Source organism: Pleurodeles waltl, chromosome 10 (assembly GCF_031143425.1).
Source record: "Pleurodeles waltl isolate 20211129_DDA chromosome 10, aPleWal1.hap1.20221129, whole genome shotgun sequence".
Taxonomy (NCBI): domain Eukaryota; kingdom Metazoa; phylum Chordata; class Amphibia; order Caudata; family Salamandridae; genus Pleurodeles; species Pleurodeles waltl.
Genome location: NC_090449.1, coordinates 222,284,322 through 222,310,919, shown reverse-complemented (window position 1 = coordinate 222,310,919; position 26,598 = coordinate 222,284,322). Strand labels below are relative to the sequence as shown.

Below are 26,598 nucleotides of genomic sequence, written 5' to 3'. Positions count from 1 at the left end.
CCTCTGACTGAAAGCAGACCATCACCCCATCTTTCATATTCCCTGCATGTGAACATGTTAATACGTGCAGGGAATGACATGGGGGGTATGCAGTTGTTATTTGGAACACAGTCTGCTCCACCCAAATTAACAAAGTAGAAGCTGCCTCATGGGGACATTCAATGCCACCCAAGTTGGTTGTTAGTATCAGGTCAAAGAGCTGCACCTGTCTGTGACTGTGGTCGCAAACAATTGATAATGTAATTCCGAATCGCATAGAAATGGAGAATACCCCTTTCACAACCCCCTCCTCTTTGCAAATGGGTAGCAAAAGGCACTCTGTTACCCCTAGAAAGGCTCTTTTGACTCAAAAAATATCTGTAGTTTATTGAGACTCCTGATTTTGTGGTCGATAATTTTGGAAACTGCAGGCTTTGCAATACTAAAATTAGTTTGTGCAACTGACCCTCTACACACTGTTTTATGCAAATGGATCATGTTGGAGAATTTAACTACTACTTTCAATGTAATGTAAGGTTTGACAGTAATATGAAAAGTAAATACATTTTATGTTAAAGTTTGTTTAGCAATGATATCAGCTGCCTAAGAAGTTTATTAAAAATGTGTTTTTAGTACTTTCAGAAGTTTCTAACATTCCTATTGACAATATTTGTTTTTGAGACTAATAATACAGCTTCCACAATTCCACTTTTCTCTAAAATGTTCATTTTCTGATACAATTGCTTTTCCCCTTACGAAGAGACCGAAACAGAAAAGAGCAGAGGCACTCACCTTTACCAGTTTGTTGTTCTGATCATCCATAACCAGTATATCATCCTCCATTTTCTTCATTTTAGCCTCAGCTGTTACCTTCTCCAGTTGTAATTTTTGCCTCGCAGCTTCCTCTTCCTCAAGTTGTTCCTCCAGATCCTTTGAGAATGGAAACAGATTGTATCATACAACAATGACACACAGGCCGCTGGACAATCACAATCAACCAGGGGTTTATAACCTATAGGTGCAGACGCAGGCCTCCATTTCACAAATAATTGTAGTGGGGTAATCCCACATCTTGTATTACCAATATTGGCGGTGTTGGTAATTCTGTGATACAGTATTACCAGAGGTGAATGAGTTATCCCTTACAGGCCCTCTACAGAGTAGGGATCTTCGTGTTAACATACCAAATTCTGATTGCTACTAAATAATTCTAGGCTTTTCTCCTTGAACAAATTCCTACATGCTTTACCTGGAGTACTTACCCCCCCAAAATAAATGTCCTGTTTCTTTCAAAGCTGCTAATACATGGCCACTTGTAATGAAAGCCTTATGTCTCCTCTTGTAGACCGTGCTAGACAGTCACCGTCATCTTGCTCAATACATGTGGCTCCTAGGTTCTGCATCCTTTTGAACATGGGTTCAAGTTGAGTCTATTGCCTCTTACACAACTGCCTCTTCAGAAAAACACCTACCTACGTATATAAGTGCAAAAAGGAGGCCATGACTGCCCTCATATACTTGTGATACTCCAATACTCGCTGTAATAAGATATCGATGATAGGCCTTATCTCCTGTCAATTAGGTGCTCTCGCCATACATCATACTATGACTTCAGACAACTTTCATGTCCAAAAAGCTCATTTTATAAAACAAAAAGTCTAAAAAGGAAACTTTTCAGCATCCACTCATATACACATTTACACGAGCATCTTATTTATCACTCCTTAAGGCGACTGACTTCACCACAGGCATTTTACACTAGTGCTAACATACAATGTGTATTCTCTGTTCTGTGAACAACCCTCCTAAACTGAAATGAACTTAGATATAAAAAAAACACATTGGTGCGATTGAAAAATAGCATTTTACACAAATATATTAATGCCACACAGCCATAATGGCAATCCTCAATCAAGTAATGTTGCCCTAATATCAAGATAAACACAAAAAGTTTGGGTATGCAAATTAAAGTAACATTTAGATAAAATGTTCAATAGATGCCATTTGCTAGACAAATAGTCAATTTTGTCATACAAAAAGCATTATAAAATGAAAATTCTAACAGATGAGATCAGTTGAGTTTCTATTCAGTGCATTTTCAGCGCCTAGATATCTGAACCTGGAAATAATCTGTAAAAGGATGCTTTGACTCTAGAAAATGACGCATCTCTGTACAGAGGATGGGGAAGCACAGCATCCACATGTAATCACCCTGCAGACCACGCACATGGATTGGATATTGGCTCCAAATAAGGTATCCACCTACTAAAATAACTGGCGTTTGAGAGTAAACGATCTGAACCCAATAATGCAGGTGATAAAAAATAAAGGAATGCAAGTTTATCGGACAATCCAAACAGCTAAAAAGGACACCGAAAGGCATGATTTTTCACTAATCAAAGGGCAGGATGTATCACCAGAGGTTCCCTACGCCTAATAAAATGACCCAAGAACAGAGGGAGGAAATAAATTGAAATTCTGGAAGGTGGGAACAGCATGAGGGGAGAATTCAAATCAATCAAGTATCTCAAAAAGGTAAAGGGAAAATACCTTATAATCCAGAGGACAATCGACTTGATACTATTGGATAACCCAACAAATTGGCATTTACAAAATGGGACAATAACAGTTAGAAAGATTGGACGCCTTATTATAGAAGGTCAAATTATTTCTGTGAAAAATAAGAGAGCCATATTTTATTAAGTGTTCTGGCAACATTTTAACCATAAGAAGTATTGTTACTGGTGGGGAATAAGGGTCATAACTGCTTATCCAACACTAAGATATAAAAGGACCAAGATCTCATAAAATGTATAAAACCTATAGTAGAAATGAAAGAAGGTAAAATCTGCAAAGATGTTTTGATAGTGGCTTTCCTCTGCTTTTAACCGACGCCAACAAATGGATAGATTCAGAGACAGCACGTGATGACCCCTGTCACATCAACTGTATGCTTCATTGGTATTCCATTTCTACTACTGTTTTAAAAATCTCCTTAGATTCAACTCTTAAGCTAGGGGTTCTTGGAACTGGAGTGGTGCAGCCCTCAGAGTGTCTACTGCTGAGTGTGCAGTGCTGCTTACAACACTATGCATATTTGACAGCTGACATACTATTTACTCTAAATTGAATTTCCTATATGATTGGATTTCAATTTTGTGAAGAAATGTGTTAGTAGTTCTCCTACACTGGGCTATTTCGTATGCACAAATTGTGGTGACCTTTTCATGTTGCAAGGCACATGATCCAAGAAGAAAAGAATGCAGAGTATGTGAGCACTTACAGAGAACATGTCTTAATAAAAATAGAAGAAATGTACACTCAGAACTTTGAACATTTACAAGGAAAAACTGAGCACTCTGGAGTGGCAGATCACTAGGTCAAAGAGCTGTGGATAAAGATATTGGCTACTTCCATTTATCTCAGATCCATTTGAATCTTCTGTAATTTCTATATAATCTTATCAGCTGTAGATAGGATATATTTAAATGAATGAGATTAGTTCTATTTTCTATTACAGTGTACATCATCATGGGACAGAATGGGTCATTGTATCTGCCTTATGATCATACTGATCAAAATATTAGCATTTAAAAGTTCATGTTCTCTGGCAAATAGTAAATGCATTCAGCACAAAAATTTACATTTCAATGCTGACTGCAGTTACTTTCTTACCTGCATTTGCAGCAGCATCTTTTTCTTCTCTCCCTGTAATTGTTGGTTGCGCTCTTCCTCTTCTTCAATCCTGGCCTCCATTTCATGAAGGATCTCTTCAAGTTCCTGTTTCTTGGCACTGAGACGTATTCTGAGTTCTTCAGCTTCGGCATACAGCTCTGTTTCAGCCTGAAGCTGTTCTTGAAGAAGATTCTTCTCTTCGGTGAGCTAAATAAACCATACAATCAGCTGTGAGCAAGAGAAAACATGCACTAACATCTACGCTTATCCCAAAGGACCACTGGCAAAGAACTGGACACATTTAATTCATAGTACCTCATGAACATCAATTTATCTATGTATTTATTCAAGTTTTATATCCTATTAGATCATTACACTGCACATAAAACATTGACAAATACATGAAAATAAATGAATAAATAAAGACGAGACATCTTAATTCAATCAAGTCAGTGCTACATATGGACACTGAGCTTTAAGCAAGTGATAAAGAACAAGTTACTTACCTCTGGTAATGCATTAGCCACTAGAGACATGTTCTAGTTGAAGATTCCTTACCTTATATTTTCCCCAGGTGTCTCTTGATCCAGAGATTTTTCTCGAGCAGTACCCCTGTATGCCATCAGATGGCATCGGTCGGCTCTGCGTCCCTTGTTGGTATTGTCTGTCCCAGACTTGACTTTTCAGGTCCTATGTAGGGGCCACCCCGGTGCGCTGAAGTCAGTTTCTTTTCACGACTTTCCACGCCAGATTCGCAGAGCCATGAAGAACACTGACCACTGGAGCGTCAAAACAAGGGCCCTGAAAGGGAAGTCCCTGTCCCTAGAAATCAGTTTGCAGAGGATGGGTGGGTCAGTAAGGAATCTGCAACTAGAATATGTCTCTACCAGATAAGGCATTACCAAAGTAACTTGTTCATCTGGTGGAGACTTCTAGTTGCAGATTACCAAGCAATACCAGCCCTGGAGGTGGGTCTGCGAACCAAGATCATACTAGGAAATCCTGCAGGACTGAACGGGCAAAGTACCCATCTCTTCAGACCTGACTGTCCAGACAGTATTGTGTTTGGTGAACGTGTGCAAGGATGCCCACGTCGCTGCCTGACAGATGTCCAGGACTGGAACTCCACTTGCTAATGCAGTGGTTGCAGCTTTACGCTGTGGTAAACGGGCACGCAAGCCCTCAGGGGGTTTCTTTTTAGCCAATGCATAGCACACTTTAATGGAGAGAACAAATTATCTGGAGATGGTTCTCTTTTGCACCTCCTGACCTTTCTTCACACCCACATAACTAATAAAGAGTTGATCATCCACCTGGAACTCCTTGGTACGATCAAGATAGAATGCCAAAGCTCTTTTTGGGTCCATGCAGAGGAGTTTCTCCTTTTCCTTGGATGGAGGCGTGGGGTGTGCAGAGTAGGCAAGGTGATGGATTGGCCTACATGAAAGGTCATGACCACTTTTGGCAAAAAGGAATCCCTAGTGATAAGCACTGCTTTCTCAGGATAGATGGAAAGGTACGGTTGCTTAGATGATAATGCCTGCAGCTCACTCACCCTGCAGGCAGAGGTAATGACCACAAGGAAGGTTGTTTTTAATGTCATAATCCTGAGAGGAAAATTGTGGAGAGGCTCGACAAGAGCGCACATTAGGAATGTCAGATCCAAATTCAAATTCTATTGGGGCATGATGAATGGCGATGGAGGAAACATATGGGTAACGCCCTTAAGAAACCTACTATCAATAGGAGACCTAAAAAAAGAAGGTTGGTCAGGAAATCTCAGAAATGCGAAGATAACAGACAAATAACCTTTAAGGGTTCCCAAAGCAGAGTCCTGCTGGGCCAAAGAAAGTATGAACAAGAGGACCTTGGAAAGAGTGACAGAGAGGGGGTCAACAAACTTGTCGGTGTACCATGCTACAACTTTGTTCCAAAAACAGGCGTGAACTGTTTTGGTAGAGAGATGCTTGGATGTCAAGGTAACATTACAGACCTTTGACTGCTCAATCTCCATGCAAGAAGGTGGAGACTGGACAGGTTCGGGTGAAGAACTCTTCCTGTTGCTGCTGCGACAGAAGATCCTCCTGAAGGGACAGTCCGATAAGAGGCTCGATGACCATGCTCAGCAGCTCAGGATACCAGACTCTCATTCCCAATCCAAAGCCACAAGGATTACTTGGGCCCAGTGATTCTTGATCTTCTTGAGAACTATGGCCACAAGTTTTATCGGCGGAAAGGCTTAAAGGAGGCCTGAGATCAACATGCATCGAAAAGCATTGCCGAGTGAGTGCCACCTTGGAAACTACAAAATGCAAAACTGCTGACAATGTGCATTCTCTGTAGAGGTAAACAAAACTAACCAAGGCTCTCTCCACTGCTGAAAGAGACTTTGCACCACCTCTGGATGGAGATACCATTCATGATCGACTAGGCATTGTCGGCTGAGTTCGTCCGCTCTGGTGTTCAGAGAGCCCGCCATGTTTTGCACCATCAGGGAAATGCCCTGATGTTCCAACCATGTCTAGAGGCGCAGAGTCTCCTGGTAAAGGGTCCACAATCCTACCCCACCCGGCCTGTTACATTGCCACATGGCAGTGGTGTTGTCTGTGAACACCTGCACTACTTTCCCTCTGGGAGAGGAAAGAATTGCTTACAATGCCAATCTGATCACCCGGAACTCCAAAAGGTTGACATGGAGTCTGGACTCTGTTGGAGACCAGATGCCTCTGATCTCCACCCCAGATGGCCGCCCCATCCCAGGAGTGACGCATCTGTCACACGGAGAAGTGGCAGGTGATCCTCCATCATTTGCTCGTAGGATGGTGGCATGGATAAAGGGGGAGGGAGTATTGCCTTTGGATTATTTGCAAAACCCACCTGTCTGGCATGATGGACTGCCAGTGGAGCAGGTAAAGGTGAATCCTGCCTCCAACTAGACCTTGGTTGGGAACTGTCAGACTAAGGAGATTTGGAGGCAGCTGCAAAGGAGGGGGGTGGGCTGGTTGACTGACCAGACCGCTGGCTCCCTGATCCTCAAGCACAGTGAATCCCACGTCCCTGGCCATGCAGAGGCTGGGCAGTGTGCGCGCCACGGTGGTTGGAGGGGAACGGAGGTGGTGGGACACCCCCTCTGTAACCACAAAAGGGGCGAAAAGCAGACTGAGGTGGACGATGAACCACTGCGAGGCCCAAGGGCCTGGCCGTAGCAAGAGAATCCTTGAAGTGCTTGAGCCACGAATCTGCTTTCTCTACAAATAGATGGATGCCATCAAAGGGCATGTCCAGAAGGTTACCTTGGGCACCACTGAAAAGTCAGACATCCTCACCCAGGTGTGGCACCTAGGGACCACTGTTGATGCAATCACTCTGTCCAGTGAGTCGGTTGTGTCGAGCCCACATCTGATTGTGAACTTCGTCTCTCCCCTCAGCAACAGCTTGGGAGAGAATGGCTCTTGCCTCCTCCGGGATTGGTGGCAGCACTTGTGCAACCGTGCCCATAAAGTATGGGTGTGAAACCCAAAAGGCATGTGGTGTTCACGGTCCCCAATGCCAGGCTGAAGGAAGAAAACATCTTCTCCCAAGTTGGTCTTGGATTCTCTATCCGAAGGTGCAGAAGGGAATGCACCGTGGGACATAGCGGCTTGGATAGCCAATCTCTCAGGTGTGGGGTGTTGTGTCAGGAACACTGGGTCATTTGGAGCAGGTCTATGCCGGCAGGCAACTGTCCTGTTCATAGGAGCCCTTGTGCTGGGTTTGGACCAGGTCCCCAGCAGGACATCTGTAAGGGACTCATTAAAGAGCAAAAGGGGTTCAGAGGATGAAGCGCCAGGCTGTAGCATCTCGGTCAAGAGGTTAGTCCTGACTGTCACCAAAGGTAGCTTGAGGTCCAGGACCTCAGCCGCTCTTCGCTAGTGAATAGCTCTGTAGCCATGGTAGGGGGAGAAAGAATGCCAGTGTCAGGGGAAGTATCCAGCCTACTGGCCTCACCCAGGTCCATCCATCCTTCCATAGGGTCTTGGAGCTGGTATTCTAACGGGTCCATTGATCCCTCCCATCCCTCACAGTACCCCAACCCATATGAACAAGGGTCAGGATCTCTGCCGAAGTATGAGTTGGCGTTACGCAATGCCAATCCAGCTCCGAGTCAGCAATAAGGATGGGGTTGAAGCCACCTGGGGTCACGGGTGGTGTTGGGAATATCGACATCAGAACCGGCATCAGGGAAGGTGGAGGTGGTACGACCGATGCCAGTTTGGATCCAGAAACAGGTCCATGAGTTCCCCCTGGAACCAAGGCTGAAGGTACCGATGCGGAACTGAAGGGCGCCTCTGCAGATCCCACGGGGCCCAAAGGTACTCCATCGGAGTAGGACTGCCCAAAGATGAGGCGCATGGCCTCATAAAACCCTCTCAGTTGGGCAGGGGTCACTCCGGCTCCAGAAAACACAGGGAGGCGAGCAGCCGACAAGGCCTAGAACGACGATGCTCCTTTTCCTTCATCTTGTCAATTGATGGATGGGGTGAAGTCGAAGAATGCTGGTATTGCTTTGACTTCTTCTTGTGCCTCGATGGAGTAGGGAATGATGAAGGGGGGCACCGCAACTGTTCTCAGGACCTTTGTCTCAACCAAGACTGGAAGAGATGTGGTGCAGAGCACTTGGCAGCAGGGACCCTCCCTGAAAGATTTCAGAGTCATGGCCGACGCTCGGAGCACGACTTCGGGTCATGGACGTGCTCCAGACACCACAAGCACATAAGGTGTGGATCCATCATGGACATTGCCCGAAGACAGGATCTGCAGGGCTTTAACCTGGTCTTACGTGAAGACATCCTTGATGCACCAGGGGTGTAGACACTCAGAAAATCTTCAACAAAAGTTGAAAAAAGAGCAGTCAAAAAGTGACTGAGGGGTATTTCTTCTTCAGACCACCACTGACTTGCACAGGAAAAAAAGAACTGACATCAGTGCACCGGGGTGGCACTTATATCGAACCTGTGATGTCATGTTCAGTGCGCACAATGCCGACGATGGACGTGGTGCCGACCGATGCTATCTGACGACACGCAGGAGTACTGCTCGAGAAAAATCTCTGGATCCAGACTAACGTCTGGGAAAATTCTACGGTAAGGAATCTGCAACTAGAAGTCTCTATCAGATATATGGATTTTCGATGTTTGTAGGAAAACAAATAGGACATCAAGAGGAAGAGAGTTAAAAAAGAAAGGGTCAGCAAGAAGGACTCTGTGAAAATGAGAAGCAGCAAAGGGTGGGAGAGAAGCAGAGATATAAAGTTGATGAGAAGATCAGAGAGGGCTCTAAAGGGAAGAAGATATGTTGTGGAGAAGTTCTAGTATTAGACTTCAATACAAAACAGACACATTTTAAATTAATTATTGCGAAATATGGAGCCAATAAAGTGTGAAGAATGAGATAAATAGGTTTGTTTTGGCAATGATACCATGTCTCATCTTTTGTAAGGCAGGAGATGGTGACTCTAAATTGAGGAGAAAATAATACAATACATATGGATATTGGGCTCCTCATGTTCCCTCCCAAGGAGCCCACAGGATAGGTCACATGACATTCCTTGTATCGTACTTGGAAATCTGTGCCTTGAACACCTTTTCAGCCTCAAAACTGGAAATGTTTGTGAATTGCAAAAAATAAATAAATAAAATAAGTACGTCCGGATGGAGAAGTAACTCTCCACATTTACTGTTAGTTTGTTAATTGGGCCATTGTACTTTATATCTCACTCTTTTACTTTCTGATGAATTACAAAATACATAGAACAGATGACATACCTGTCATCACTAGCAAATGCTGCATGGTACTTGGGCACTCAAGGTTGGTGAATGACGAATGTCAGTTTGGGACAATAGTCTTTTTTCATATTATCTTGTTAAATATTCATTTATAATATCATCTCTTGTAAATAATCCATCCTATTCTTGCTCCCAAATATAATTGAGATTTTTCTCCACCACCATCTCTCCATCCACTACGCCGCCAACTACTTTCTATTCAGGCCCAGCAGAGGTACACTGTTCTGCCATTTTTAGAGTAACAGATCTTTGCACTTTTTTTAGGTTGCATCATGCTCAAACGTTATTCATACCTGAGAGTGTTTGAGCTGCAGTTCCTTTAATTCATTATCTGCTTTTTGCTGTCTTTCTGCAATCGCTTTAAGCTCATCTTCCTTGGCCTGGAGCTCTTCCTCTTGACGGGTGACTTGGAGCAGAGGTTTCACCTACAAAGAAAAGTACAAATGTGTCATTTATCTTTTTTTTTGCACTCACTGTGGCCACTCAGTGGACATTTTCTCCAACTAATGCTTATTTGTAGGTCCCTATTTGGCATATGTGACTATCAGGGCAGGCCCAGAGACAGAGGCCCTGATTCTGACCCAAGGTACCGCCGACAAATGACCGCACCGGCCATTCTTACATTTCCGCTGGGCCGGCGGGCGCTCTCCAAAAGAGCGCCCGCCGGCCCAGCGGAAATGCCCCTGCAACGAGGACGCCGGCTCAGAATTGAGCCGGCGTAGTTGCAGGGGTGCGACGGGTGCAGTTGCACCCGTCGCGTATTTCAGTGTCTGCAAAGCAGACACTGAAATACTTTGTGGGGCCCTCTTACGGGGGCCCCTGCAGTGCCCATGCCATTGGCATGGGCACTGCAGGGGCCCCCAGGGGCCCCGCGGCACCCCCTACCGCCATCCTGTTCATGGCGGGTTTCCCGCCATGAACAGGATGGCGGTAGGGGGTGTCTGAATCCCCATGGCGGCGGAGCGCGCTCCGCCGCCATGGAGGATTCTATGGGGCAGCGGTAAACCGGCGGGAGACCGCCGGTTTACCCTTTCTGACCGCGGCTAAACCGCCACGGTCAGAATGCCCTTGGGAGCACCGCCAGCCTGTTGGCGGTGCTCCCGTGGTCGGTGACCCTGGTGGTCACCGGCCGCCAGGGTCAGAATGACCCCCAGAATGTTTCCTGTTTTTTTGGAAATTCTTTTTTTTTTGTATCTCTTTTCCTTTCTGTTACATTTGTTTCATCACTACTAGTAATTAGAGTCATTAAATTTAAATATAATTAATTGTTTGACACCGGCTAGATTTTGTGTATCTGAAGATTAGGAAATACCACTTTTGTGCATCAAATGAGGAAAACGTTGTGAGTTATTATTTTTTAAGGGCTGGAGCCGCTAAGGGTAGATGTCATTATTATGGATCTAAAGAAAACTTTTACTTCACATACACTAAGTCTATGCCCTTGTTCTCTCTTCCTGGGTTACTTGTCCATATCTGACACTAAACATACTTATTCTTCCCTGTCCCAATAGCTCATAGACCAAATGAACCAGGACCCTTGTCTTGTTCCAATCACTGCTGCCCAAGATGAATATTTATATCTTGAGGGTCATTTAGAATTTGCTGGTGAAGAAGGCCGGTCATAATTTATCAGGGCACCCGGCCCGCCAAACTCGAGTTTCGCCCAGATTATTTAGAGGTGGGCAAAGTGCATGGTTACCACCAATGGAGCTTGAGGTGGCTTTGTCAGTAGAAACTCTTCATCTATTGGCTCATCCGCCACTGGGCTGCCAGGGCACAATAACAGTCATCCATTATATTTAGAATGGGGAGGCGTGACTAGATTTCCTTGCCTGGGTTCACCAGGCAGATCCGAGGCAGGAAAATCTGTCAATGGCTCCGCATACAGGACAAAAACTACATAGATTGTATGTTTTACACAAACAAAGACCAGTTGAGAGAATGTTTGTGTAAAACAGAAATGCTGAGTGACCTGAAAACAACATGATGCCCGTTCTACATTTCACAGAACATAAAGTGGGGAATCTGGTGGGCCACCTCCAATGTACGTCCTGCGATGCCCATTAGGAAGGTGTGAATTTCTAAATCAGGCAGGTGGTCTTCCACTACAGGAATGAAGGCAACGGTTTCTAATGATGGGAGAGCTGGTAAGCGCACCCCAGGAACTACATGACACGCCTTGTCTCCATCACTTCAAAATCATATTCTTTCGAAGGACATTCTTGTATTTTGCACTGAAATGAACTTCAAGCTGGGCCATACAACTTATAATGAGAAAATGTTTGGAAGGGGCAATGTTTTTATAGGGAAGTTACCACACCTAGATCTGAACAGATGGTGGGAGAGTCGGAAACTAACTTTACTTCTGAAGGACATTACCATTTGACTCTCCTGGTAGTTTAGTGGCATATTAGCAGGAAACTACACAACCTTTCTGGAAAATGTATTTCAGTTTACAATATTATTTTATGAATAGAATAATGATAGGCATTTATTTAATATATAGGGCAAAGGTGTTCCACTAGGAATTATTTATATCAAAATTCATGAGTGTTGGTCAAGATAATGATCCAAACAGAAACATTTCAAGGATAATGTGTAAACATACAATCAAACATGAAAACAATGTTTACTGTAAAAAAACATATGTAGCGTATTGTATAGATGAACAGTTTATTTTCATATTTAATGTAGATATTATCACAATTTTGTAAACTTATAACGATTGCAACCTCTTTTTGATTCTTAGAGCATGACCAGCACATACGATAATAATACAGCACTGACACTTCCTCTCTTAAAGTCCATATATGAAAGATCCACAGATCTGGGAAGTGCAAAGACCTCCTAATCACAAGGCATACAAACCTCTAGACCAAAGTGGTCAGGGTCCTTATCTTCAAGTTTGCCAACATTGGACTACTTCAAAATATGGTGTCGTAATCGTAGTTAGAGAAGATCAACAGTCGACATTTCGGTCTCAAACTGCCAAGAGGTCCACAAGAACATCATCAGGACTCAGTGTCAAAATAGGAAATAAAGCTGATTGACTCCCATTGTGAATAGCCGTTATGCTAAGGTGAGTGCTCATTCCCGAGTAATCCATGAAATTAGTAATTCAGAGTTGTACTGTGCCTTTATAGACGACTTAGTAAATTGATGATTGCATTTTCGGTTTTATTATATATATATATATATATATATATATATATATATATATATATATATATATATATATATATATATATATATTTTGATAAGAGTCCTGATCATCTGTGGATCTTATATATATGAACTTAAAAAGTGGAAGTGTCAGTGTCAACTGGAACACCTTTGCCTTATATATTAGATTACCAAGTTCCATGGGGACAATTAGGTTGCCCTGCCTTTTATAAACAGGTATTTCTTTAATGCATGGATTCTGTACTTAGAAATTAGAATGAATGTATGGCCTTACCTTAGTAAACAGTCTCCACCACTGCCAGTTTCTCAGCTTCAAGTATGCTGCACAGTTCCTCTGGATCACTTTCATTGCTGTTAACTGCTGCTGTCTCTTTGCAAAGGCCCTGAAAAGAAATCCGCACTGTTGAACATGCTAGGCACATACACTGCTGTTAGTATTTTTACACCAAAATACAAAAGTGGATTTTAAAACTATTATTATTATTAGTAGACTATTAGTAGGAGTAGTAATAATAGTAATAGTGTAGTAGTTTATTATTTTTATTAGTACTATAATTATTATTTGATAACACTTCCATAGTCTTCAGACTTGATTGCACAATCAAGGCCTGCACGGCAGAATGTACAGCATACAGTTAATGCTCCCCTGGTCCTTTGTGCAGTCAAACACCATGCTAGATACAGGTTATCCATAATTAGCCATTTACTAACTATGATTAATTATAGTTTGCCATAAACATAAAAGAATGATTTTTCTTTTCCCATTTCCCAATTGGCCTTCCTAGCGGTCAGACAATCCAGCTCTAGAAGTCTGCCGCAGTACCAGGATGAATTTGCTGGCTGGATGTAATGTTTCAGTCAAGGCAACAGCGTGCAACCCATCTTGCTGCCTGTAGAAAGACTCACCTCTACAGTGCTAGCGTTTTTTACCCAAAATACTTTCAGGTTGCCTCCACAGCATGATGAAACAATATACCACATCTGCCAAGACTGTCACAATCATGAAGTCCTTACACAGGCACATGTGTGAAGTCAACATGACATAGACCTGGCCCATAAAACACTTAATATGGTTCCTGTGGAACTGAAACTATTTGAGAATCTTAAATAAAACTACAGAATTGAATATTCTTGACCAATAATGCTAACCCTTATTCACATATTCAGGCCTTAATGCAGAAATATGTTTTTGCAAAGAAAAAAACATAAATATGATGATTTGATTTAAGAAAATACCCTTACTTTCTTGCAAGGTAACCTCTGGCCAGAGCCTGGAATGCAATAATGACATCTGTGATCTTCAAGTCTCTCTCCTCTTCAAGATGAGCCAGTACACCTGTCCTAAAGAATATCTTGCTTTGCCCAACTCTGTACAAATTAGGATCAAGGTCAAGAGCTTTTATCTAAAAAGGAATACAGAAGGAAATACTTTTGGAATCCGGTCTTTGCTCATTGGTGGTTAATGTAGCATCATAATAAGCATCTGTACATTTCCTCTATATCTGTAAGATTCTATACATTGGATAATATAAAGAGCCTATCAGTTAGCATGACATAGCTGCATCTATGGGATGTTTTAAAGGATCTAAAAATGTCTTTCACAAAAGCCCATTTCAAGATCACTGATATCAGGCTAATAGAATGTATTGCTTTTGTTTTACATAGTAGATACATCACCTAAAATTATGTTTAGTTTGGGTATTTGCCACATGTTAAACATGCCTATTCTCTTGAGTCTCATAATAAAAAGGTACTGAAAATTTCAATGTAGGGGTAAAACCATTGACTCCTCCACAACATAATCATTAAATCTAAATAATGATCTCCATTTTGTTCACAATTGCAAATGAATGTTCATTTTTGAAGAGGTTTGCAGCCAGTATTTTTACTGTTACAATGATCACACATTTTCTTCCTTTCATAATATATCCTATGAACTCTTTAATTTACCATCCTCATTAAAACCGTAGGAACTAATTTCATTTTTTCCATATATGGCTATGGCACTCAGTAAATGCTGCTAACTGACTATGAATCAGACACTCTACAGCAGTCAGTGATTTGAGTGACAGACACTTTTAGACAGATCTCAAACGTCCTTTTGTAAACAAAGCACTTATTTGGTTGTAGATGTATATTTACTGCAATTCCTAACATTTATATATTAATTATAACCCACATACCCAGTCCTCCTATGTTTATTTCCTGTTGGGTTCAGAACACCAAACTCTGAAAGCAGTCTATCCAATTATAAGTGGCAATTGCACAAACGTAATATATGTATCTTCTCTTAAAAAAACACAACATTTATTGCATGTTTTATCCTAAAATGAGAAGATCATGAGACATGAGACTTGTTGTTTTATTTCACTTATGGCCTGGTTTAGGGTTTGATGATATTTACTCTTTCCATCATGGTGGGTTACACCCTGATGGATAGAAAATCACCAAATTTGAGATAATCGCTGGTCCAGTAGTGATTTCTGTACTTTCAGAGGAAGAACTGTCATAGAGGTTCCTCTAAAGGTACCAAATATTTGGGGGGTGGCTGCCATTGGTTTTGACAGCCAGCTACCGTTCTTTTTGGTTTTCAAAACCACAGTTTTTGAAAAACAAATAATTAATGACCTCCACGTCCATGGAGTGGTTTTCCTAGAGTGTGTGGGGCATTGTTTAATTGCTTGTACTCTTCAATATCAAGCATAAGAATTTTGTGGCACACTAAAATCAAGGACAAAATAGTGAAGGATAAAATGTAGAAACTAATGTAAGTGTACAGAGGTAAGTATAGATTTACTGTTCTTAACTCCAATCTATGTACCTTGAACATATATACGTATCTTTCATTTAAATCGATTAGAGTTAGATATAGAAAATCTATACGTACTTACCCTTCAGTATTTTGTCCATCAATATATTGTCCATGAGATTTGTGTCTTTTGATACCCTAGACTCAGTATTCAGGAGTCACCCTTTTTTAAGTTATCTGTTCATCACCACAGGTTTCCCTTGAAAGTGATGGGACGAACAAATGACATCAGACTGTCAGCCCTAAAAGGGCGGGCAGTGTGATGCCCCTTCTCTGAAAGCCATCACTCCATCAGGCCACAAGGGAAACATTTCTGTTGACTGAGCCATTGGTGGTACCACTGACGGACAGCTGGCAGCCAACCCAACTTATAATAGGTAAGGCAGATCAAGAGTTCTGTCAAATTTGTGATGGAGTACCCTGTCCATCAAATTGTAAATCAGCCACAAAATGTGTTGAATATGAGGCATCTTATGGAAATCAACTGATCCTTTCATGCTGGTATTCATCGTTAGTTTTTTCCTATTTCCCTTTTCTACACCATGTGAGTTTTTTCACCTGTAGAGGCTCAACCACTGCATCCTCGGGAAGCTATTTTTCATAGTTCAGAATGTTTTAGAGCAATAAGGGCATTATATGAGTGGCCTGGAAAATTGCAATCGCACAGGGATAGCAGTAAGTGGTGAGAGGTTTATCACACCTAGTATATACCAGGTAGGATCAAATCTGCACATCTTGTTTAAATTTCACCAGGTGAAATCTGCCAGAATTTAAAGAGTGAAAAGGAAATTTAAAATGCAGGGACATGCGCATATTGGTGCAGCAAGCACCACAATCTATGTCATCCCAATGTATGCACCCCTTTTCCAGAATTCTGGATAGACAATAATTACTGCACCTGATAAATTCAGAACATCTCACAGTCTGATTTAATGTAATGACTAACACAGGGGCACTCATAATCAGGCCCAAAGTGTATAGGATTCCTAAGTTTTTGGAAAGTCCATTCCAAAATACTGCCAAGAAACTTCATAAACGGTCGGTCTAGAACCGATCCCCAGTCTGAAGGTTTGATTAAAAAAACTGCATATCTTTTTAAAACTAAAAAGGTTTATTGAAGAAATCCCTGACAACATTTCTTATTCTTTTGTGATGAAAGTGTGCACTTACCATGAGGACACAAGCCTGTTTTCCATCCATAAATCCTTTAGGAATATGACCTGCTGCAAGGATTTCATACCTGAAAGCAGAAACAGAGTAGTAATATGACATGTACAGTAGGATATTCTCTCTCATTCTTGTGCCTCATACTTTCCTGATGTCACTCTGTCCACCTGTTTATTGACATCTGCTCATGGCTGTCCAATGACATTTAATTTCAGTTTTGAAAAATATATGTTTATTTAATTAAATAACTGAATTCTGAAAAAAACTGTAATACAATAGGCCAAAACGTTGTATTGCTGTACACAATATTTTACTTTCTATAATCAATGTCTATAGCAGAAACGCACAAGGCAGTGTGGGCCATGCTAAACTAGAGGGTATAAAAGTCAAATAGACTAAAATCAGTAGGATTAAGGCAACAACTCCCCACCAGACTGTTCCTATCGACATTACCTCCCATTATTTGAGGGTCTTCATCTCTCCTCTAACGAAGCAACACTCCCCTTCTAAGGTTTCTGAAATGTATCTTTGTCTGATGATATTTCCCTACTCCCCTGAGCCAAGGCAAAAAGGGACATCTTTACATGACAATGCAAATTGGCCAGCAAAATAAGACGGGGAAAGGACAGAAGAACTAACTGTAAGCCAGAAAATGGCACCTTTCATGCCGAGGAGAAATGTTGAGCACTTCAGGATTAAGACGTCACTAAGGCATTAAGAAGCACAACATGCACTTAAAAAATGACTGACTTATAACATTCAGCAATTAAACATAGATGTACAATGCTGTTTATAAAGGGACATTTCAGAGATATTTGAGAAACAATGTCACATTCCATTGACTCTCTCTGACAAGAGGAAGTGCATGATTTACATTCAAAACTTGTCAAACTGAAGTATCATGTGTAGTCGCCATCCTTTACCTATATCCTAAATTACAGTTAGTCCATTGTCCTCTATATATTTATGTATGTTTTGGAACCTAAGTTAAACAAACCTAGCTTAGGAGCAGTGAAGCACTGCAAGTTATTTTGCGGTGTGTTGTATTAATTTTAATTGTGGAGCTCAGCTGTGCAAGAGTCTCTTTGCTATGTAGGATAGCAAAACAATGGCTAAAACCCAAGAGAAGAGATATAAAAGAAAACAATAATTGCTGGCTAAAGAGGTTGGCATTCTTCCCTTTCTAAAGCGCAACACACAAAATTCTGTGTGCAAGGTTAAGTAAAGAGTAGTCCGTATGGGATGGGAAGTGCATCCCGGTGGGCAAGTATTTGGTGGCCCGTGGCCCACAAGCAAGTGTGTGATGCATGACTTCCTTCCTTTGACATGTCAATACCCCACTGCCAGTAAAATGTTCATACTGTGTAATTTGGACCATGTTTCTATAAAATGCAATAAAAATATTTTAAAAAGGTAAGGGTAGTCCATACCTAAGTGCCTGCCACAAAAAACAGTTTAACTCCAAAAGTAGCATCTTTGAAGAACTCAAAAAGCTGAGTGTGGACAGAAAGCAGTTGGCTTTGGGTCTTTGGTATATGTATTCATCCACTACAGAGTCAGCAGCAGATTGATAAATCACCCTGTGGGTGAGGACCACAGATGTAAACAACCCTCTATTACGTACTGCAACCTAGAAGGAGCAAGCAGCTTGTAGGACTGACATGATCACAGCTGAAAGAGCTTGGAGTAGCCTTGCAGCTGAAATTGATGTCTGTTCAAAATTATAAGGGTGGTGCCCAGGTACATATAAATAGTGTTGTCATAGTGATGTCTGGCCTGTGCTATGTCCCTGACTACAAGTAGATGATGGGAAGGATGGGTGTAGGACCGTATACTCTTTAAAATGTGCATTTACAGAAAGCAGGAGCTGAAGATCCTTGCGACCTCAGAATCCAACGGCAGAACAGTATAAATGAATATGCCAAGCTGGAAACATTCTTCAAAGGCACAGATGGGGGCCCTTCACACCTGGACAAATGGAAAGGTTAGAGCTTGAGCAAGGAGCTCTGTCTTAGCAGGATTGAGTTTAAAAAAAATGACCTACATTCACCACTGTGAAATCAATAGACAATCCATCAAGGTAGTTGATGAAGTTATCTAGCCATCAGCTAGGGGTCCTCCTTATATGAAGAGAACTGCACACTATTGCAATTGAGCTGTTTGGCCAGGAGAAACGTCTCAATGTTGAATAGGAATGGTGAAAGATCAGATTCCTGTGCACACCAAGGTCCTGAGCTAAGTGACAATAAACTACATACTGCCTCCTAAAAATGATTTCACATGCTTCATTATGATCCCAGTTAATTGGTCTTCAACCAATCTGGAATGTAAAATAGAGTGGTCGATGATGTGGAAATCAATAGATAGGACATTTAATATCACTGTTCTGACACCACAACCTTCCACTTGCCTTCTTTGGTCTTCTATCACCGAAAGTTCAACTAATTATATATTACGTCCAGGGTGAAACCCCTCCTTGAAGAGTCCAGAGGTCCCTGACCTTCTGTAAAGTTTTACAATTGAGAGAATTCCAATTTCTCGGGCAATGTTCCCAACTGGAGATGTTGAAATGATCTGGTAGTAAAGAAGGTTTCTTTAATCTTTTCCATAAATGCTAATTTCCAAATATTTTTCTTCTACATTGACCAGCTCTTTACTCAAAGAACTGCCACGCAGAATGAAGTACTTTCAGAATAAGTGTGGTAACAAGGGTTTCATAAACCATGGAGGACCAATATGCACACACTAGCTCAAGTAAGGATATTAATGATATCTATTTATAGTGCTATCTTATATAGTACAGAGAGGTTGGTGCAGTTAACATTCATGTATATCACCCCCATGGTCATAGGTAAAAGGAGCTTCCTTTCCACAATGAATTTGAGGCTTCCTGAAAAAGCCATTTCCAGCTGATTTCTGAATCAGATGAGAGGCAGAAGGGGTAGAGTAGGCTTGTCTCTGGCTCTTTCCTTACTGCATATTTCCAGTACAAAAAAGAAATGTGATTTTAACTGTTGTTTTGCTTCTTGATATTTGTTGCCCTTCTAGGGTGGTGTACAGTGGCGCCTAGCCCTCTTCCCTTTCGATAGATCAGCGAGACACTGTGATAACTGCATGGGAACCGCTGGGTGAGCAGTCCCAACTTTATTTAATACATCAGGCTAAAGCCAGCCCTTGCACCCTCGCAGGGCAACAAAGTATAGGAGAGCCTGAGTGGCACTCTACAGGTGGCGTGTTGGCTGTTCTTGTCTTGTAGTTGACACAAGAAGGGATAAATGTAATGCAGGATTTTAGGAGGAGCCAATGTAGATTTGGAAGGGTGGGAGGGTGATTTGGTAATACCTGTTCAGAACTCTGATAAATTGAGCAACAGCCTGTAGAATGCTTTTCAGAGTTGTCGGGTGGTTCGCAGAGATGTAAATAAGAGGGCGGTAACAATGTCAGAGTGGGAAATTACTAGGACTTGCACAATATTTCTGAAGTCCACTTCTGCATTGTAAGGTTTTTCACTGTGGAGAAGGAAGAGCTGAACTATGCTGCTTGAGTATTTTTGTGATATGGGTTCTGAAGGAGCATAGTATAGCAATACATGAAGAAGTAATCTTTTTTTAAGGAGAGAAGTATAAAATAAATACATACTGCATAATTTTCTTACCGTTGACGGAATTCTTGAAACAAAATTCTGTTGGGAAATCCTTGCCTGCAGATACGGATGCCTTCCAAGACACCATTGCACCTCAACTGCTCCAGCACTAAATTAGCATCCAGCTTTCCAGACTGTGGAAAAAAGTTGAAATTGTGAGTGACTAAGATACAATAAAGTGAGTATAATTGGGCATTGCTTGATAATGGCCAAGGTGGTAAGTCACAGTGATGCTTATGACTTCAAAATATAAGCAACCAAATTCTTAGCACATGAAGAAAGAACATTTGTTCATCTGTATGTGCTTGTCTTTGAAGGTTTTGAATATTTTTGTTTAAATTACCCGCTTCTCATGGTTTGGAATGATGCAGCGGACAAAGTTTGGACTTGTATTTCTGAGAGTAGTCATGAGCTTGGTGAGTTGTTCCTTGTATAGCTGCCCAACAGTTCGGAACATGCCCTTTTTGGTTTTTGAAGCACTGGGGAGCGAGCTCTCTGTCATTTTTGCCATCTGATCCAGTCCCACGATACGATCCACTGCAAAGAAAAATTAGCATACATTTAGATGGTTGGTAATAGTGCTTGAAAAGAGAAGGTACTTTCAGTGTTTAATCTGTAAATAAATAAGTGCAAGGTTCAAAGTTTTTCATTGCAGTCTGCAAATGGCACCGCTGAATGCCATGGCTGCCAAATACTAAGGCTTCTAGCCCTAATTACATCCCTTGCTTATTTTTTCCATCACTCTAAACTTCCTGTATCTTTGCGACACTTCTGCAGGAGCTTTTTCATTCCTTAGTTCTCCTTTTTCACTGTATTCATTCTACCTCGTCTTTTGACCCCTGTTTCTGCCTTTCTCTTCCTTATAGTAAGTCAAAATCACCTAAAGAAAAACAAGTCCCAGTGCCCACCACCTGCAACTATCGGCACAAATTAAACACTGGGTACTCATTATCTCAGTGGTTCTCCTTGCTACTGAGAGGTAGAGGTAGTTTTCCGCTGGTAGAACTGGATCTCTGCTGAGAATTGCTGGTACTCTTCCAAGCAAATGAAATAAGTGTAGGCACTGAGAGCCTCTCGGGACCGGCCCTTTTAAAGATGATAATATTGAGGGTAAAAGTACACACCCTCTTTGGTATGCTCTGCTTACTGTTAGACTAATTTGAATAAAGTACAACTCTTAGAAAAACACAAGAGTAGGATCAAAGACACTGGCACATACTATATGAGTGTCATTGATGGACTGCTAAATTTGTTAAAGAATAAAAGCTGGTTCCCGAAGCACTGCTTAGATGCCCACGTACACCACTGCATGTCAGCAGCCATAATACCAAGGCGACATAGTCTGGAATCCACATCATACCTCTTTAATCTACTATCAGACACTTCCCCCCCCCCCCCCCCTTTATCTCACTTTTGCAGATTCCTGCGTTCCTCCTTTGTGACAGTTTTATGTCTTTTTTCTTCTCCTTCTTTCCCCTTTTTTTGTTTTTAAGTCTCTTGCTCTCAGATGAGGAAACATAAGTGCTGGTCCCCAAAACTTGGCTTTTCACCTGATCCCATCTGACCTTCACTTACAGCTCCTCACTCCAGCTCCTTGAGACCCTAATGGGTGAATAGCCACGCTTTACAAATACATAGATTGATTGATTGAAAACAGAGTGCCGGTTTCCCTCACCGGCAACCACTGGATCAAATTGAGTACTGCACTCATGACTGTATGCACGGATAGGCATAGGACAGCTCCAAACACTATTAATACTAGTAGTCCTCAAACACTTCCTCATTAACAAAAAAGTAAATCTTCTCCTGTAGGTTTAATACTACATTTGCTGTAGAGCTACGATTTTTGGAGGAATTTCAGAAAGGTTCCAAGACCACTCCTTGAAGGCTACAGCTGCCTCACTTTTCCCAGAAGGACCCCTGAAATATTTTAGTGATTCCATGTTCACATGAGCAAATACATATATGTGTATATGTTTATATTACCTACTGGAGGTAAGATAAGTGTTATTGTTTTGTTAATAACGTCACAAAAGTGTCAAAACTAATTTGCCACTCACTTCAGTTGCTGTCTGGAAAGTTTTGCGTTGATTTGTCAAGCGGGGGCCATGAGAAAGGAGGGTCCTAAAACATGTTTTCCCCATGCAATTTCCTATAGGGATTTTAGACAAGACTACAGTCCAATGCTAGACGGAATTCAAATTTGGCAGAAAGCTAGATCTTGGTCCAAAAAGAGTGCTTTTTGTCAGTAAGTGTAAATCTGTTCAGTAGTTGTGGAGTTACTAGAGAAAAAAGATTATGTATACCTAGAGGCATGAATGGTCAGCAGATCCAACGGATCTCAGACCAAAATCTGATTGGCTGCCACCACTACAACCAGAAAGTGGTGGCAGCCATCATGGGACTGATCCCAAGAAAAAAATGTTTTAAAAAAACCCATAAGGGGGCAGAGTAGGAACACCCTGACCCCCTAGGTCTGGGGTCAAACGTTTTTTTTTTTTTTAATTTTGCTTTGGATCCATCTCAGCAAAATGCAAAATTCTGAGCACATTTTTAAGTGCCCATCAAGGTGGGACAGGTCCCGGGGGGTTTAAATATTTATTTGGGGGAGAGGCGCTTATGCTCCCCCTCCCCAGGCTGATTTCAGCCCTGTGGATTCCATCCCCTGGAGTCCAACTGCTACTAAGAAGTGGGGGCATGCAGACCCCCTCCTAAGCCTATTTTTAACCCAGGGACCACATCCCCTGGGCCCAGCTATGCAAATAAACTGGGAGGGGGGTCATTCACCCCACCCTACTGGCCGATTTCAGCCCCGGGGACCCCAACACCCCAACCCCTGGCACAAGGCCATAGTTTAAAAAAAAACATATGTCCCGCCATCTCCAGGGCCAATTACGGTCCTGGGGAACCCATTCCCCTGCCGTAGAAATAAACTGGGAGAGGGGCACGTGCCCCTTCTCCTGGGCTGATTTAAGACCTGGGAAACCCATCCCCCACGGACCGGCCGTAGGCAAGAAGGGGAAGAGGTGCGTGTGGCCACCCTCCCACATAAATTTCAGCCCCAGGGACCACATCCCCTGGGGGCCTGGTAGTAATTAGAAAAGGGAGAGGGACCACAGGGCCCCCATCCTGTAGCCATTAATGTCCCTGAAGACCCCATACCCCTGGGCCGGCTTCTGCTATGTACCAGGGTGCCCAGGCCAAAGCCTGGAACAACCTTCCCCCGCACCCCAGGAAAGCTGCATTGCTACAGGAATTTTAAAAAGGACTCAAGACATAGCTGTTTGAATAAACAGAGCACCACAAAGCAGCTAGCAACTCCAGCACCTTTACACCTTAACAGGTGACTTGCAGTGCTTTAGAAATCCCGATTGATTGATTGACCCCCGGGACATAGTGGTTTCCCTGCTCGCACTGGTGCAGGCAGGGAAACCTGTGTTTGCTTTCACTTGGTGGAAGCTATTTCAAAGCTCCCACGAGCGACAGCAAAAACGAAGGGCCTCATTACGAGGCTGCCGATGCAAGGATTGCCAGCCTCACGGTGACGGCGGACCGCCGCAACTGTGGCAGTCCGACCACCACAATAAAACCGTCTCTGCCGGAAACATGGTTCCCAAAGGTGGTCTGAGTTATACTCAGCCAGGGCAAGGCTGAATTCAGTGCTACCTGGCTGATTACAACTCAGCTTTCCGCCAGCCTTCTCATGGTGGGGTCCCGCCATTAGAAGGCTGGTGAAACGCCAGTGCCGATGGCCATAGGAGTGCCCCTGCACAGCTCATGCACGTGGCATGGGCAGTGCAGGGGCCCCCCTGCCCAGCACCGTTGTAGTAGGCACTGTCTGGTTTGCAGAAGGTGCGCATTCTGAGGGTGCTACGGTATTGGCGTTGGCTCCCTTAAGGGAGACAAGACCAATATTGTAGCACTGTTGCTCTAGAGCTACTGCATATTTATTCTGTTGCAAGTTGAACCAAATTTAATTTGCTCACTTCTTGCAGCACTTTTTGGAATCAAATCTAAGCTTGAGGTAAGAAGAATGAAAATGTGTAAAAAAAGGTACAACATTTTTCACTCTAGTCATTTTCATTTTTATGGCAGAACATATAATTTGGTGTTAAAGCCAGATTAAACTGTAAATGGTGCACCACATTTAGTATAAAAGGCTAAGGGGCTCATCCTGAGTGCTCTATTATCTGGCTACGTATATCGCCAAGGGCCTTGGAATTACCAGGGATTTGAGGTGTACTCTACTCTGAGGATACCGTCAGAGATGAGGAATTACCGAGGGAAACTGGAATACCACACAATAGTTCATTATTTCTCCCCTAGGTTTCATCCGGACATTTCATCTGCGTCCATGTGTGCTGCTGTCTGGGTGAAATGCACTAGTTAATTTCAGTTGGGCTGGTAATTATTATTCACATTGATGTGAAAAGAGGACCTCAAGCCATCCTAATGCCAGTTAAAGAGATATGAAGGAACATTGGACGTTTGCAGGTTACAAAATGTCATTGCATAATAAAAGTTTAGTTTACTTAAAAAGTGGCAAAATCAAATGGTCCAGAATAATAATAGTAACTGAAATGTCCAGCTATCCATTATAACAGGCAGTCAGATTGGCTTTTACAGAAATAAATCATGCATATGTATTTGCATTTCAGCACACTTGGTTCTGCTTACCTCTTGTGAATTTTTCAATTTAAGCTGATGTGTTCTGTCTTTCAGTCTCGGCTTCTTGATATTCTTTATAAAATTAAAACCGAGTATGGCTGGGATTGTATGTCTACTGAATGCCAAAATTAGGATGAGTGTTCAGAATGTCCAGCTAACAGGCCAGTAATAACCCCAGAAATAGTTTTCTGTCACTTGTTAAAAAAAATTAATCATTTTGAATATCTCAAAACGTGACTGTATGTAATTGTAGCATATGGAGTACAGGTAAAGTCATACCGTCTTTCCAAAGGTCAGCAACAAATTTGTCTGATGATTGATTCAGGAGTGCAGTCACATTGTCGTTCAATGGATCCATGTTCTTCGTCAGCCATGCACTAGCATTGTAGTCCACCTTAAAAAAACACAGGACACTCAGAGATTTCCTTCAAATATTGTGTAATGTTTTCACTCTGTTGTGTTTGTAACAGTATCTTCATGCTTCATAGATTAAGCACCAATCTCCGACAATCCTTGTTTGGCAAGGATGTCATTTCAAAATGACAAGTGCTACCACTATATTTCTGTTTGTAACATTTGCAGACTTCTTTGCAAACCCGGTGATGTATTCAATATGCCTTGTGGATATGTACACTATTAGGTATGTCTAGATTTAGCAATTGTATTACTTGACTATTTCTGCCCGTGATCAATGGGCATTTGTTAACTTGCTGCAGGCTCCAATGTGCAACAGCAATTGTTTAAGCATATAATAAGCTGGCCAACCATCCAGGGCAAAAGTCAAGTGGTTTGTCTTCTTGTGATTTCATTGTGACTCAAGGAAAATATGATGTAAGTTGTATTACACTTATGATTTTGTACATACTTTTGCTTTGGCTTACTTCAGCGGTAGCTGCCACAGATATCAAGGGGAGGGGCAATAAATTAAATTTTTAAAAAACTTACTGTGTGTCGCTGCCGCCGTCCTCTCCTGCCGCCTTGCTTGTCCTCCTTTCCTGTTCTGGTGTCCCAGCATTCCCTGGGCTACCAGAAGAGGTTCCCCAGCAATCCTGGCGCTGCTTACATGCTAAACATAGCAAGTAAGCAGTTTCAGGATTGGGCTGAGTGGCAGTGACTGCCGCTCCGGCACAACCTCGGGGCCTGTGCAGTTTCTCCAGTCCTGCTGTGCACACAGCTGGGCTGGAGAAACTTAAGGGTGCATGTGTGTTTGGACAGCCATCTTAGGCTGTCCAAACACACATGCACATTTAGTGCACACAATTCCTCATCCCCCCTCAGACCTCCCGTGGCCCAGCCCCGCCCCTCCCTACACCTGCTAACTGAGCCAGCAGCAGAAAAATAAATATCAATATATATGATATATATATATATATATATATATATATATATAATTTTATTTTTCTGCTTCTGGCTCTTAGCCAGTGGGGCGACGCTCATCCACCTTTGCGGAGGAACCGCCCCTGGCTTACTTGAAATAAAAGAAAGCTAAACACAGATCATCTTATTGAAAATTAATTGTAATAAGCAAGCTTTAATAGGTAAAAACTAATTTAAAGTCACTTTGAAAGTCTCAAGAGTCTCCTTAATGTTTTTAAAACTATCAGACACCATGACCTTCTTTAAGTCATTTTTTGATATCCATAGACACC

The 26,598-nt window shown here is 42.2% G+C and overlaps 1 protein-coding gene across 3 annotated transcripts in view; it reads right to left on the bottom strand.

Annotated features, from left to right (window-relative positions):
• LOC138261346 (myosin-11) overlaps window positions 1-26,598 on the bottom strand; it is a 175,078-nt gene that overhangs the window by 34,917 nt on the left and 113,563 nt on the right. For all 3 annotated transcript variants that reach the window (XM_069210196.1, XM_069210197.1, XM_069210198.1), the window contains 9 exons: window positions 25,229-25,343; window positions 20,625-20,818; window positions 20,294-20,415; window positions 16,642-16,711; window positions 13,905-14,065; window positions 12,937-13,045; window positions 9,773-9,904; window positions 3,655-3,861; window positions 772-909 (listed from right to left, as the gene is read on the bottom strand). In XM_069210196.1, the coding sequence (XP_069066297.1) occupies window positions 772-909; window positions 3,655-3,861; window positions 9,773-9,904; window positions 12,937-13,045; window positions 13,905-14,065; window positions 16,642-16,711; window positions 20,294-20,415; window positions 20,625-20,818; window positions 25,229-25,343 (1,248 nt within the window). The remainder of the gene's footprint in view (window positions 1-771; window positions 910-3,654; window positions 3,862-9,772; window positions 9,905-12,936; window positions 13,046-13,904; window positions 14,066-16,641; window positions 16,712-20,293; window positions 20,416-20,624; window positions 20,819-25,228; window positions 25,344-26,598) is intronic.